Source organism: Myotis daubentonii, chromosome 14 (genome assembly GCF_963259705.1).
Source record: "Myotis daubentonii chromosome 14, mMyoDau2.1, whole genome shotgun sequence".
NCBI classification, from domain to species: domain Eukaryota; kingdom Metazoa; phylum Chordata; class Mammalia; order Chiroptera; family Vespertilionidae; genus Myotis; species Myotis daubentonii.
Genome location: NC_081853.1, coordinates 46,625,454 through 46,641,209, shown reverse-complemented (window position 1 = coordinate 46,641,209; position 15,756 = coordinate 46,625,454). Strand labels below are relative to the sequence as shown.

General features: G+C 42.7%; 1 protein-coding gene across 2 annotated transcripts in view; it reads left to right on the top strand.

Moving 5' to 3' along the window:
* OSBPL10 (oxysterol binding protein like 10) overlaps positions 1 to 15,756 on the top strand; it is a 218,119-nt gene that overhangs the window by 68,797 nt on the left and 133,566 nt on the right. For both annotated transcript variants that reach the window (XM_059664144.1, XM_059664143.1), the window contains exons 2-3: positions 5,995 to 6,170; positions 9,048 to 9,127. In XM_059664144.1, the coding sequence (XP_059520127.1) occupies positions 5,995 to 6,170; positions 9,048 to 9,127 (256 nt within the window). The remainder of the gene's footprint in view (positions 1 to 5,994; positions 6,171 to 9,047; positions 9,128 to 15,756) is intronic.

Below are 15,756 nucleotides of genomic sequence, written 5' to 3'. Positions count from 1 at the left end.
TTATAGTGCAAAGCAGGGACTTGAATCAAGACTCAGCCTGTGACAGGGACCCTTAGGGAAGTTCCCTGCATTGTGGATGGCGAGAACAGAAATACGAGTTGTGAACATTAAGATACATCTTGACATTTTACAGTTTGCTTACAATAGTGTGACATTCTCATCTAAAGGCACCGGAAACTCACAAGTTAATAGGAGTTCTGAAGGTGAGGTGGCAATATTCTGCAAGCCTGTATTGATATTTGTTAGACAGGTCTCAGTGTTTTTGGTATTAAATCACCTAGTCCTTAAAAATAGATCTGATCTCATCGTAGGTCAAGTCCAAGTGTTGTGCTGCAAACCTTGTGTTAAAAGTTCACGTTGACTTATGCATAGGTGCTTTATGGGGGTGGGTGGGGGTTTGGGGAGCCTGAGGCAGCAGCCGCTTGGGCTGGAAGTTCTTAATCTCAGTTGCTTCATCCAGTCTGGTCCCTGGGGCCCCTCTAGCACCTGCATGACGATAGTCCAGTGGTTCTCAACTTATGGGGCGGGGCCACAACATCAGTAACAAAGAAACAGAATTTCCGGAGGATGAGGCCCAGAAATCAGGATTTTAAAAAGATTCCCAGGTGATTCTAATGTGCAGCCACGGTTGAGCACCACTGCGCTAGTCAATGATCTGATTATGCAGAAACTCTAAGGCAGGTGATTTTGCAATGTTTCTTTAAATCTTTCTCAAAAACACTTCAAAGTGAGATCCAAGAAACCCACTGCTTGGGCAGTTGTGACTTAGAAGCTTTCAGACCAAGACAAAGTGAGGTTGGGTTGTACCTAAGTAATATGTTCCACTCACTGGATGGGCACATGGGTGCTCAGATGTTTTCGGAGTGAATGGTTCGGGGGAAGAGCTTGGCAGGCCAGAAGAAAGCTGGGCGAGGAATAACACTGTGAGGTCTTATCCTGCCTCTGGTTTTGTCCTGGTGCTCACACTGTTAGGTGACTTAGGGAAATTTTAAAGTTCTCATTCCTGATTTCCTGACGTCTGGTCCGTAAGGATTCTGATCCTCTAGGTGTGGGTTGGGAATCAGGGATCCATAGTTTTAACAGGTTCCCCAATGGATTCAGAAGCAGGGCTGACCCAACTGTAAGGCATAGTTGTTGGTTTTTTTTTTTTTTAAAGGCAAGGCAATTTTTAAAAATTAAAAAACTATGTTGGTTGTCTTTTAATTTCATTTATGGATTTTTTTTTTACTTTAGAGATGTTTTTACTTTTTATTTAGAAATATGAGTCAATCATTTTTAATGTTTTTACTCTCCTCTCCTGATGCTTTCCCACCTTAACATTTAAAAAATATTCACCCATATTTCTCCTAATTACAATGATGTTATATCATATAATTAACATAAAAATAAAATATATGATATATAATATTATGTTATATTATTTAAACTAATACTATTTATTTTAAAATTTAAGCCTTTAACGTACCAACTACTTATTTGCTTCAAAGTATAGTTAAAGAATGTGATTAGTAAAATTTCTACTTTTAAATGTTAGATTTTTGTGTGTGGCTGTTTTGCAAATGTTCCATGTACATTTAAAAAGTCATATTTTTCATTGGGGTATACATTGGGGTATAGAATTATTTGTAAAACTTAAAATAAAACGTGATTATATTATTTTGAATCTGTTTTGTTTTTTTTACTTGTTTTCTGCATATCTGTCAATTCTGGGCAGTAGGGTTCTAACATCTCTTACTCTGTTTTATTTATTGTCTTCTTGTATTTCTATCATTTTGCAGTCTGTGTTTTTGACCCTATTGTTCTTGCATCTTCACAGTGAAAACTTTATTTTAATCAGCACACAATAGCTTGCTGGTTTAGAGCCATGGGCTGTAATGTTAGACAGCCTGATTAAAATCTAGTCTCATTGGTTCCTCTCTAGAAGGTCTCTAGCATGTGTTTTTGTACTTGGAGTTTTTTCATCTGTAGAAAGGGTTATGATCCCATCTACTTCCTGGGACTGCTGGGAGGTGTCAATGAGTTAAATGGGTGACACATAGAACCTGCTCTGTAAATATCAGCAATTCTTTTCATCAATGGTTCAGTTTATATATCTGTAAGATGTCTGCAGGCTAGCCAAATGATTTTGCTATAGACAGGCCACATTGAGTTTTTCTGGTAATTGAGATTAAACTTGTTGTATTGTATGCCTGCATATGGCTAGTAATGGATCAAGTTCTTATATAATAGAATATATTTGTCTCATGGTTGATGATGAGCCCTTCGGGCCCTATGACAGTTTAATACCTTCTGGAGTGTTGGAATCTCTGTCTCTTGGTGGTTTGGGGGATGGTGGTGGCAGTGGTGGAAATCTCTGCTCACCTAATTGAGGAGCAGGTAGTTGTAGTTGAGAGATGTAAGAAGGCCCTTTCCTCTTGTCATTTTCATTTTCTCTTTTACATTTAGATGAAATGATTTAGCTCTTTGTCTGGAGCAGCCTGTCTAGCAAAAGTTCCTCTTCAAAGGATTTATTTCACTGCATTTTTTCTCTTTGTAATTCTCTTGTAATTTGGTTATAATTTGGCAGTTTTAATGAGCTTCTTCCCTGAACACCCCTCCCTCCCCCAAATCCTTTCCCTTTGTATTTCTGCTCCTGCTGAGTTTGGCCCATGACTGTGGGTGTGCTCCTAGACCCCATTCCTCTTTGCTCCCAAAGTGAAAAGTATGTTTTCAACTTTTAGGTCCTAAAGTTGAACCTAATGAAACTATATCAGGTAGATTGGGAAAGGGGGGATTAAAAAGGCTACAGGTGTAGACAAATAACCTTCAGAGATGCAAGACTTGGAAAGCCGAAGTAGGTAATGGCTGTTCTGTTGCATGCGTGGAAGTAAGAGCATGTGTGAGTGTGCATGTGTGTACACATATGTGAGTGTGTGTCTACAGTGTGAATGCATGAGTTAGTTCAAGAGAGATGTTATGAATGTGAGCACGTCTGAGCATGAGTGTATTGGAATGCATGTGTGCAGGTGTGAGTGTCTGTGGGTATTGGTATGAATACATACGTTTGTACATCCAGGTATGTCTGTGAGTGCGCTTGTATATTCTTTCTAGAGCGATGGGGTTTCTCTGAAGGATGGTAGTGGGCAGTGTTATCCTCAGCCCTTCCAAGGAAGGGGCTTGCCATGGCTCCCAGGGTTGGAAACGGGCAAGGTGCCACCAGGAAGCTGTCCTGATGAGAATTAAGATGGCTCCCTTCCTGGATTGGATTTTGCTCCTCATTCTCTCCCTTTCTCTCTCCAGCACGTTCTTTGGTTTGTTAACATAGCAAATAAAATATGCTCTTTGTATATAATTAAGCCCACCTACACATCAGTCAGGTTGCATGCTGAAGCTCAGCATTAATTTAAAAAGAACACACTATTCATTTCTCCAAAAGGAAAGCCTTTGAAGAATGTTTCAGGATTTGATCTGGCAATTTCACTTGGTGTAATGAAACCTAATCTAGGAATATGGTTAACTTCCCCATGTGGAGTGAAAGCTGTGACTTTCAGATATAGCTGCAAGCTCCAAACAGCAGTGCCCGGCACAGCCATAACCCTGCAGGAAACCTAATGTAATTTCTTTCCTCCCAGGGGATCTGACCAACAAAAACTGCCCTTCTTAATGCCGTATGGACAGCTCTTAACTGTTTATGACACAAGCTAACTTGTCTTTCAAAGACCATCTTGAAAGAACCTGTGTTCAGTTTGTTGCAGTTTTTTAATCAGTCTCCCACTGCCCCCTCCAAATATGATAGAGTTTTTAAATGTCTTTATTGGTCTTAAATTATTAGTCTTCCTTCGTGCCCATGATTCAAGCCTGTGCATTTGCATTTAAACTATTTTAGGAAGTAGTGGAAATAACGATTTTTTCCCCCCATCTGAGGCAGGAGGTTAGAATTAAGATGTCAGTTGGAAATAGGTAATGTGAAAAATCATTAGCACGTCTCCATATCCTGCATAATGTGACATCCATTGGTTATTCTGTCATCGTTATTGGAAAAAAACCAACGGCGTTCAATTCATTTCTTTGTACCAGCTTCTGAATGATGTCCTTTGCAAATATATGGTTCGTTGTTCAACAGGATGCCTTGGGGCAGCTGCCTGTAGGAGAGAGGAAGTCTGACCGATTCCCAATAAATCAGTTGATGGAAGCAGTAGGGAGGAAGATATTAAGCCCTTCCTTTCTTCCAACCAACTGGCTATGCCTTTCCCTTGAAGCCCATTCAGGGACCCCTTCCCTTGCTCCCTGCTGTGTAAAGGTGGGGTGTTTATATCAGTGGAGGGAGGCCGCAGCTCTGTGGGGTGGGGGTGGAGACACACAGTGTGGTTGGTCTCTGGAGCCAGGTTTCCTTCCCTCCACTGGTGAGGATCACAGCTGTGAGTGCCCCGACTTGCCAGGGACAGTGACATCAAATATAGGTCAGGCTGGAGACATTTACTCCTAGAGAGAAGGCAGGGCCGGCACTTACATAATTTGACCATCGGCAACTCAGATAGCCCCCCGCTTCACCTCTTGAAGGAATTTGGTTTTCGCCCCACGTAAAGGAGCGGGAGCACACGTTAAGTGGGAGGATCTGAAAATAGAAAGTTAAAGAGATTTTCGGTGAATCTGTGAGGCTCGCTGCTGTAACAGACTTTGATCTCAGTCGCCTAATGAAAGAGAATGTTCTTATTCATGTAGCCTTCTGAAGTGGGTGTTCCTCAGCAGCTGGCTCTTCCAGGGGGTGACTCGGGGACCCAGGCGCCTTCCCTCTTGTGCCTTTGTCGTACCCATGGTGGAGGCCTCAAGCTGCCCTGTAGGTTGTCTCCATTCCAATGTGTGTGTGAGAAAGTGTGTGATAGAGAGAGTGTGAGTCTGGGTAGGTGTCTGGGTGTTAGGGGCCAGGCCTGCATTACCTCTGTTCTTACTCTGTTGGTTAAAGCTCAGTCAGATGGCCATATCCTAACTGCAAGGGAAGCTGGAGATACAGGATGGGGCAGAAGTAGGGTTACCATTGTGAATACTCAAAACACAGAGTTTATTCTGGCATTATTGATCAATTATTGCACTATTTTATATACGAACAACTGTAAACCTAGTTTTGTCCCTCCCTGTAGATTCTGGCTGTGTCTCCTGGAAGCCAAGGACAGGGATTTGGTGGAGCCCAATGGCTTTGCCACCCCCTGGAGTGGAGGAAATATTCGCCTCTTTGTATGAAAAATGATGTCTAGGAAGGCCCACTGGCATGTGCCCACGTGGTTGTATAGCACCTCCCGTTCCCTGGCAGATGACCCAGGCAGCTGGGCGCCTCATGGTACCCATGCTGCCAGCAGGAAGCTCAGGGCCCAGCTAGCTGCTACCAGGTGTGAAAGGGCCTCTCACAGAGGCTTGGAGAATTCCTGCTGCTCCTGTGAAGTCGTGTGGTGCGTGCTAACAGCCTGTGTCCCGGTGCATCTGCTGCTCGGTGGCTGTTCTGAGGTTGACTGTGGTATCCGTGGGCACCGGGTGAAGTGGTGGGCATTGCACCAAATCCCGAATGGACCTGCCCCTTCCCCGTGGTGCCTGCCACAAACTCCATTCTTTTCCCTAATATATTTTTATTGATTTCAGAGAGGAATAGAGAGGGAGAGATAGAAACATCAATGATGAGAGAGAATCATTGATCAGCTGCCTCCTGCATGCCCCCTACTGGGATCGAGCCTGAAAACCAGGCATGTGCCCTGACCAGGAATTGAACCGTCACTTCATGGTTCATAGGTCGATGCTCAACCACTGAGCCACACCGGCCAGGCACAAGCTCCATTCTCTCTCTTATCGAATGCTCTCTCTTGACTGGGGGGCTAACTTTGAGGGCACCTGGTGGGGACTTTTGGTTCCGAGCTTCTTGGATTTGGAGCCTTGATGTCGATTTAAGGGTTCCTTTCCTTTTTCTTCTTTGTGGTGAAGAATGGGCTGGGGAGCAGAGTGATGATGCATTGTGGTTTCTCCGCGCAGGTACTTTGTGCTGGACTTTGAGGCTGGCCTCCTGCAGTATTTTGTGAATGAGCAAAGCAAGCACCAGAAGCCCCGAGGAGCCCTGTCTTTATCTGGAGCCATAGTGTCCCTGAGCGACGAAGCTCCCCACATGCTGGTCGTGTACTCTGCCAACGGAGAGATGTATAAGCTGAGAGGTACGCTCTTCTCCTGCTCACTTTTCAGACAGGCCTCGTGGGCCACAGTCCTAGTCACCATGGTGATGGCTCTCTTGTCTTCTGATTAAAAAAAAAAAAGAATCAACTTGAGCAATTTGCTCTGTTTGATGACTTTGTGGTGACAGATGGTTGCTGCCTCTCTCACCCCTGGGGTGGGGAGATGGCCTGACATTAGGAATTGCTTGTCCTAATTGAGGAATTAAGGACAAGGGAAAGGTGAGTGATTGCCAAGCCAGCTGAGGCCTAGGACTTGGGGATATTTTTCATATTAGCTCAGTCTACGTTTTCTCCGACCTGATGGTGTCAATCTTCACAATAGGGCCCGGTGGGCACTTTGGGCAATACGGACAAAACAAGCCTTTTAAAGGGCATTGTGCCCTGACTTATATTTTATTTAATGTGTCGTGAGTGCGGTGAGAAGCCAACTGGTGCTGAGTTAATGTCCTGCAGTGTGCTTTCTCGCCTTCTCGTTGCATTTTGAAAACTGATGTGTGCTCAGCATCCTGGTCAGTGAGCGTGACTTGAGAGAGTCCAGCATTGGGCCACCGCTGTAGGTCCTGCACCCTCCCCCCAACCCCCCACCCCAAGGCACACACATCGCACAGGTTTTCAGGAACTCCAGGTTTGACTGTGGCAGTGTAATTTGATTGCTAGATCATTCTTCCAGCATTCTGTTACAGTTGCATGGCCAGAAAAATGGTCAGTATTCTTCTAATGAAATAACAAAATGCAACAACAGTAAAACAATCCGAATGTATATACATACATACAGAGTCAATGTTATGTATTAAGGTCTGAGGAAAGTAGTATGTATTAAGTATCAGCAGGGAGTTGGTAATTCTGCATTCTTTTTTTTAAAAATATATTTTATTGATATTTTACAGAGAGGAAGGGAGAGGGATACAGAGTTAGAAACATCGATTCAGCTGCCTCTTGCACGCCCCCCACTGGGGATGTGCCCGCAACCCAGGTACATGCCCCTGACCAGAATCGAACCTGGGACCCTTGAGTCCGCAGGCCGACGCTCAATCCGCTGAGCCAAACCGGTTAGGGCAATTCTGCATTCTTATGACATTTTTCTCAGCCCAAGTAAAGGCCAAGTACGAAGGAAAGGCCTCATTATTTCTCCCTGAGCCCAGGAACTGGCCTCTGCAAAGCCGGAGTGAGGGCCTCGATTCCTCACCTCTCAGTCCATTTCACCGTTCACCTCCAAGCGTTACTGCCAAGAGATGGAATAAGCTACTGTTTCTTTATTATCTATATAGAAATCATATTTCAGAATCATCCTATAGGATAAAAATGGCTGTATTTGAAGGAAGTTTTTCAGTTTTGGGGAAATGGGCTAAGATTCATGTTTTTTTTGAGATTCGTGCAGTGTGCTTCCCAGCTGGCTAGATTTATATGGTCCTTGGTTTTGCTTTGCTGTTTATTGCTTAATAAATCGTTAGAGCAGAAACAATAGCGGGGGTGGGGGGAGACTTCATGTCACTTTCCCCTGCCTGTGGTTTATAAAATGACGCAAATCCACACCAAAGAGAAAAATCCAAGTGTTGACAATTGAGCTATATCACTTTGCCTTTGAGTTATTATTCTCTGGATTATTAAACCTCACTTGTTTTTTTTTTTTTTAAAGGGTAGTTTTAATAGCAAGTATAGAAGTTTAATCTACATGAAATTATTGCGAAGGCTAAGTTAACTTATTACCCTTGGCAGTTCCAGAAAAGACAGGGTAAATTTCTGCATGTTTATGGCTGGTTTTTGGCCCATCCCACAAGGATCTGGGTGTCTGTTCTCATTTCACACCTCACCTGCACAGAGAGTTGAATCTTGTTGTCATTAGATGCATAGCTGTTGGGAATGTTCTCAGTGCTGAGCCTTTGGAATTGCCACAAACTGGCAATTAATTCTTCACCTTTCCTAAGGAACAAAGGCTCTGGATTTGCAAAATCCTTTGTCTTTGAAAGTTTGGTCCACCTGGTCTTACTCTGGCCTACAACTCTAGGTTTCTTCACCTGCAAGTTCAAGCTGAAGTTCGGTTTTATTGACAATCAATACTTAGGCCCATTTTTGTAAATATCATTTCTAGGGGAATATTGTTTTCTGCATAGTCAACATTTGTGCAATTAATATGTTAAAATATTTATGTGGTTAATTGTTCACTTAAATTAAAGATTTAAATTTTATTAGAACCTGTCATGCATCCATAATATTTTAAAGAAACCATTTTATGTACTTGAGAGAAGGGGGTGCAGATGGAAGGTTATGACGAGCAGTTGACTTGCATTTTAATGTCTCTTTGGGGGAAATTTGAGGATCTCCAAGGCAGCATTTGGTATCTTGTTCTGTCCGATCCTAATATGAATCCTTGAGAACACATATTAAAATGGTAATTCAACTGAATGCTTATTTTGTAAATGCTAATAATGCCACAGTACAGCTCTGGTAGATAACAAAAAGGCCCCGAGAAAAGCTGTACTTTGATCCTCATATTAGCCACATGTGGCTGAGGCATTGAAAAAATAATCTTGTTTCTCCTTCCTTGCTGCCTTTTTAAAGGAGCGGAAATGAGTTTTTCAGAGCAGGTTAAAAAAGTGGCACAATTGTTCTTATAATGGATATTTCAGAATACATTTTTAATGCGGTTTAAGAGGGAATTTTCTGTTGAAGTGTAGCGTAATTTGATTTCTGGCATTAAGGACAGGCTAGTTGAGAATATTGAGATCTGAATTTGCTGTTCCCTCTACCCCCCACTCCTTCGCCTGCCGCCCCACCCCACCCCACCTCCTTAGGTGGGTGTAGAAATAGGTTGGATGTGTTTTGGAACAGTCTCTCTGAGCATTTCTTTCTCTCTTTTAGCTGCTGATGCAAAAGAGAAACAGCTCTGGGTGACTCAGCTGCGCGCTTGTGCCAAATACCACATGGAAACGAATTCTAAGGTAAGGAACCCCGGGAAACAAGGAGGCCTTCCAGTGACTTGGGTTGGCTACTCTTCAGCCCAAGCATCTGTTTCTTTGGGGAAGCTGTTTTTTTGTTTTTTGTTTTTTTAAAGTGACCCACCATAGTGGAATTCATACTTGACCTGCTACATTTACATTTAAAGCCAAGAGAAGAGCCGTAGGATTTGCTTGTGGGTGGAGTGAAGAGCCATGCTGGCTCTTTATTGGAACTGCTCCTGCAAAGACACTTGTGTTGCTTTCTATGTTGTCAATCTAGGCAGCGGTTAATTGGTCTGTTGAGAAGCTTGCGTGGATGATCTCATTGTGTGGAGGCAGAGTAGTCAGATTTTACTGTCCATGAAGACTCGTTGTTGTCCCTGAGCCTTAAATAAAACCTGGGCTCCCAAATTGATTAATTTCTCAGCCAGGAGCTTCTGCATTCTAAGTGCATAAAAACGTTCTCGGGTGATTTGGCATCCAGGTATGAGTTATTTTCTCCCCGGGATTCGGTATGAGATCTGGGACCAGATGTGAGGGAGATAGGTTGGCATTTTCATGGATTACTCAGGATTTCCAATCTTTAAAATATAGGAAATCATTGCAAAATAAATTTATTCAGGCCAACAAATACTGATTTTAATGTTCAAAGGATCCCTTTTATATCATTAGTTCCAATGCAGTTACTCTACCTAATTGCAGTCTTTTTCCATGTTCTATGCATCAGCTGGAAAGAGCCACACTTGAAATTTCTTTTTTTTTTTTTTTTTTTGAAATTTCTGATGATTTACTATAATCTGCCTGTGTCTTGCTCAGGGCCCTGGAAAATGTCTTGCTTAGCTTAGAACTCCCTGTTCTGCCTCCATAAATACAACCTGCAATGATTCCCTTACAGGATTTTGCTTATTTATTTTTTTTCTTTCTAGAGACACCTTCTTTTCCTTGTCTTGCTTATTACAGTTGCCCTTTTTGACTTGCCCTGAAGAGAATCTGGGTCATTGTAGAGCCTTTTCCCCTCTGGCCTCTTTCATTTTCCAGGAATTATAGTAGGAGTTCTGGACATTTCATTAGTATATTATCAATATGTAGGCAGGGTGGTTACAATTTTTTATATGTATCTTTTTACTTTTTATAGAACAGAAGGGGATAAAATAAGAAATGCATCTCCACTATTGCCATGTATGATCACTAGAGATAATTGCTCTTAATTGATGTTGTATGTCATTCTAGTAAACTAAGGCATGTGTTAGTGTGTATGTATACATACATATACATATATCCGTATCCATATCTACACCTATTTTTAGACAAATGGGATAATATTATGCATGTTGTTCCCCCTCCCCCTACTTAATATATTTTGGAGATTCCCTATTAGACATATGGATCTGTTATACTCATTTTTTATTGATTTCAGAGAGGAAGGGAGAGGGAGAAAGAGAGAGAAACATAATTGATCAGAGAGAATCACTGATTGGCTGCCTCTTGCACAGCCCCCGCTGGGAATGGAGCCTGCAACCCAGGCATGTGCCCTGACCAGGAATCAATCCTGATCTCTTGGCTCATAGATTGATGCTTAACCACTGAGCAACCCTGGCCAGGCTACACTCATTTTGGATGTCAGTGCTTTATTTTACTGATAAACATTTAGGGTTTTTTGTTGTTGTTGTTTATACATAATCCTGTATAATAAAAGGTCAGCGACCATAACAGCACAACGACCAGAACAACCTATCAACCAGTCGCTATGAGGTGCATTGACCACCTCTCATCCCTCCCCTCAGCCCACAGGCTCCGATCGCTGGATGGCCGATGGGGAACCACAGGGAACCGGGGTGGGTGTCGGCGGTGGAACAGGACTGGGGACTGGCAAACGGGTGGAAGATGGCCCTGGTAGCAGGCTAGGCCTAGCGACCCTACCCATGCACAATTTTGTGCGCTGGGCCTCTAGTGCTATAATAAACATCTTTGTGCATATATCTTTTTGTATCTCTAAGTGTGTGTGCGTGTGTGTGTGTGTGTGTGTGTGTATGTATTTATACCCGTGGAATTGTTGGGTCATAAAATGTGTCTTCTAAATTTTCAGACATTGCTAACTTGTCTACTTAAAAAAGTTGCTCTGATCTGCACTCCCATCAATTTTGTGTCTCCCCCACTTACTGTGGCTCTTACTAACGTTTACTTTTTGATAGTGTCCCAGGTAAAAAATAGATGCCCCGTTATTTTCATTTTCACTTCTAAATCATGACTGGGGCCGAGTATGTTTTCATGTTTATCGGCCACCTGTATTTCTTTTATGTGAACTGCCAGTTTGTATTTTTCACCCATTTTTTTTCTATTGAGTTTATATTTTTCTTCTTGATTTGCAGTAGCTGTATGTGTATTAAGGATACTCGTCCATTGACTCTCATGTGGACTGTAGATATTTTCTCCTAGTAGCTCATTTGTATTTCTACTTTGAATAAATATTTTTGCTATGCAGAATATTTAATTTTTTTCTGGTCAAACTTATTCCATTTTTGGCTTTTGGTTCATGTGTAGAAAGGGACTTCCCTGCTCAAAATTATGAAAACGTCCCTTCAGTGTTTACTTTCAGTGAATTTATAGTTTAATTATCACATTAAATCATTGATTCATCTGGAATTTATTTTGAGTGTCAGAATCCAGGTAGGGGACAACCAACTTAAGTGTATTGGTGTTTTGGGGCACACACCACATCCATCCTAATGGTAGTCAGAAATAAGGGAATTTAAAGAAATAGGAGGAGGATTTGACTATTCCCTGGAGGAGAATTTGATTTCCTGATACATTTCTCTGGGTAGTTTCAAGAACACAGTTAATCTATTAATAATAGAACCAAAATAATAATTTAATTGTTAGGTCCTATAGGATTCCTTCTTTGATAAATGGAGGCAAGGTTGCTGTCACCAGTCATTTATAGCATAGCTGCTGTGATCAATTAGGGAATAATACTTTCAAAATTCTGAGCAGACCTTGTTATTCATCTCAGAGAGGCATTCTGAAGTTCAAGGCTGCTATTCTTGTTCTTAATACATATTCTTTCTTAATACATAGTCTTACTTTCTTAATCCCCAAATTAAATCTCAGATTAAAAATCTTAATTCCTAAATTAATTTCCAGATTAAAAAAATTACCGGCCTTTGAAATCTAAAAGGCTGGCTATCTAGTCCAGCCCCCGTTGGTTTACACACGAGGAAGCTCTAACCAGGAGGGTAAGGAGCTAAGACTTGACCTTGGCTCTCCTGGTTTCCTGCTCTGACCTCACCAAGGTCAGTGAGGGCGGCCGCCTTCATCCCTCCATGGGTAATGGGATCCCTTTAGGACAGTTTTTGCTCCTGGATAGACAGAAACTACAAAACAACAGAGAATTGTCTTTTTTCAACGTCACATAGGTTCATCTCAGGGCTCTGGTGTTATTTGAGGCGTAGCTGTGAGGGTGCGAGGCGGGTGTGCTAGGAAGAGTAGAACACTGACTTTCTCTGAAAACACAAACAACAAGAAAACAGAACATCCTATTTTTAGTGCAGTATTACAATGGAAGCAGTGCAAAGTGATGCATTGGTTGGGAAAGTGTTAAGAGAACTGTAAGGAACCCTCCTTATGAGAATTTACTTGTGTATGACTTTGAAAGTATCAAAAAAGCAGGGATGGGTGTCTTGTTTTTATCAAGTAGATGGTGCAAGTCCTCGGATAGGAAACAGCGGTGTTCTGGAAACTGCAGTAAGCACTGAGGATGGGAAACCATCTGTCCTGTTGACAGAGGTAATGATAATTAATACCTTATATGTGAGGGGCTCATGATTGCATTATTCTTCACAGCGGTGAGGTTGGTCGTATTATCTCTGTTTTTACAAATTAGAAAACTGAGCTACTTGAACTTTTAAGTGATGGACTCAAAGTCACACAGCCAGTAAGTGAGTGGACTGGAACAAAAGCCCAACTTGTTAAACATGCTTCCTCCCCCTCATCTCCCATCCTATTTTCTTGGCAGGAGCTAGTTGGAAGGTTCATGATGGTACTGCTCCTCCATGAACTCCATATTTAATAACTTTGAGGGCACAGCTCTATAATAGGGTACCTGTACCCTAATCAAGGGAACTCTTCTCCAATCTTTTAAGTAGCTTCTGATCCCAGAATTTTCTTTAGTGAATTTGCTTGAAAGTAAATTTACCTAATTGGCTTTTTGCACTAATTTTTGTGTGATATAAGCTTCAAGCATCTTCCAATTGAGTTCATTCATGTTTTAATTCACGACACTCTGGTTTAGAAGAAATACTGTCTTGTGCAAAGTGAAAAGACCTATATTGACATCCCTGCTCTGTCAATTATGTGTTGAACAGACCTGCTCAGTTCCTCTTTCTTCTTTCTGCCTTTCTGTCCTCATCTTTGAAATGATGACTTCCCTCTTCTAAAAGTTGTCACAGGTCTTCTCGAGCAAGATAACTCGGGAGAAAGCCAGTTGCTGGCATGAAGCGCATGGAGGAGTTAGGGACTCAGTGGCACATTCTCACTGAGACTGCTGCTTGGCAGTCCAGCCTCTTGGCCATCCTTGGAGCTTTGACCAACCCCCTCAAGGAAAACAAGTCTGCTTTTTGACCCATTTGTGGTTATCTATCTGTTCTCAGGTAGGCTCCATTGTTTTCAAATGGCCACATCAGAGAACTCGGGGTCATTGAAAATCAACAGAAGTCATTATTTGGGGGCGGATGGGGAGTCAGAGAAACTCACCGATACTCTTGTTTTCGAATTACTTTTGACCTGTGGGAAAAGTGGGATAACGAGGACAATGGTCAGGTGATTACAAAACATTTAAAGGACATCAGACTTTGCAGATTTTAGTTTCATTGTCTTTCATCTGACCAATTAAGAGAACTTTTAAAGATGAAGCTTGATAGAAACTTATTGCATTTTCACTATTCTTTGATTTTTCTCATCTAGACATGGAAGGTGGATTCACTTGTGGGGGTGACTCATAAGCTAAGTGGGAAGTTCACGAATCTGCTCTGATGCTAACTGGGCATTAGTACAGTGTCCCTGGGCCTTCAGCCCCAAAGGATAAATGTGTGACATGTGGTGATGATGATCACTTCCCCTTTAATTAGAGACTTTCAGCCATTACGCAGTGGCCAGGTGGGGGTGGGACAGAACTCAGGACTTCCCTTTTTGGCTCAGCTAGCTATCTGACTGGCCCCTCCCATCCCCACCACAAACATACTCTTATTATGAATTCACTGGTGACAGCTTGTGAATGTGTATGTGTTTTCCCGCCATAATGGAAATAGCATTACTTTTTAAGTTGTAAATATTATCTATTACTAAAGGCCCGGTGCACAAAATTCATGCACTGAAGGGGGGTATCCCTCAGCCCAGCCTGAAACCTCTCCAATCTGGGACCCCTCGAGGGATGTCCGACTGCCCGTTTAGGACCTAAACTGGCAGTTGGATACAGGGATCAGGCCTAAACCGGCAGTCGGACATCCCTCTCACAATCCGGGACTGCTGGCTCCCAACTGCTTGCTTGCCTGCCTGCCCCTAACTGCTTTTACCTCCCAGCCTGATCACCCCCTAACCACTCCCCTGCCAGCCTGATTGACACCTAACCACTGCTGGCCCGGTTGCCCCCAACTCCCCTCCCCTGCCGGCCCGGTCACCCCTAACTGCCCTCCCCTGGAGGCCTGGTCGTCCCCAACTGCCCTCACCTGCCGGCCATCTTGTGGCTGTGGCTGCCACCATCTTTGAGGGCATGGCAGTCAATTAGCATATTCCCTCCTTATTGGCTGTGGGTGCCACCATCTTTGAGGGTGGGACAGTCAATTAGCATATTTCCTCCTTATTAGCTTTGGGCGCCACCATGTTTGCGACGGTATGAGGGTCAATTAGCATATTCCCTCTTTATTAGATCAGATTTTTAAAAATTCTGAATGTTACCTATGCACAATATAAAACACTCAGAGGATAGGAAAGTATAAAGAAGGGAAAACCTCACCCCAAACTCCAGCCTCAGACCTAATCTCTGATGATACCATTGGGGTGTACATCCTTCCAGACACGTAGCTGTGTGGATACATAGAAAAAGATCACATGACTCCATTCGGAGGTCCAGACCTTCCAGTCTTTTTTTCTGTATGTGCGTATGCACAGAAATCACACATGCTTGTTTTCATGAGTGGCTCACCTCTCCATGAGGATGGACATAAGACCAAGCTTTGGCACAGGTCTATTCTATGTATTTGGGTGTGTTTTCTTTTTTTGGGGGGGAGGGGGGTAGTTTTTTGTATCTTTAAAATTAGTGTGTATGGCCTGTTTCTTAGAACATTTCTGGGATCACCTTTATGTTTTGTCTTCCAGCCCCTTTCTCATCCCTCATTCCTTGTCCTGCCCTTGTTTACAACCAGATGGGAAGTTGAGGAACCAAAGGGACATTTTTACTGTTGACTTTCCCTTCTCATAATATGGAAAATGTAGCCTTTTTCCCCATCGAAGGGGAAATGAAGGAAATGTAGGTATTTGCAGCATTTGAAGTAGTTTATAACATTCATTGTACTTGAAATCCTTTCTCTGGGTTCTTGGGCCCCGGGCCTGACTCTATCCTTGCATTTCCTACTTTGGGC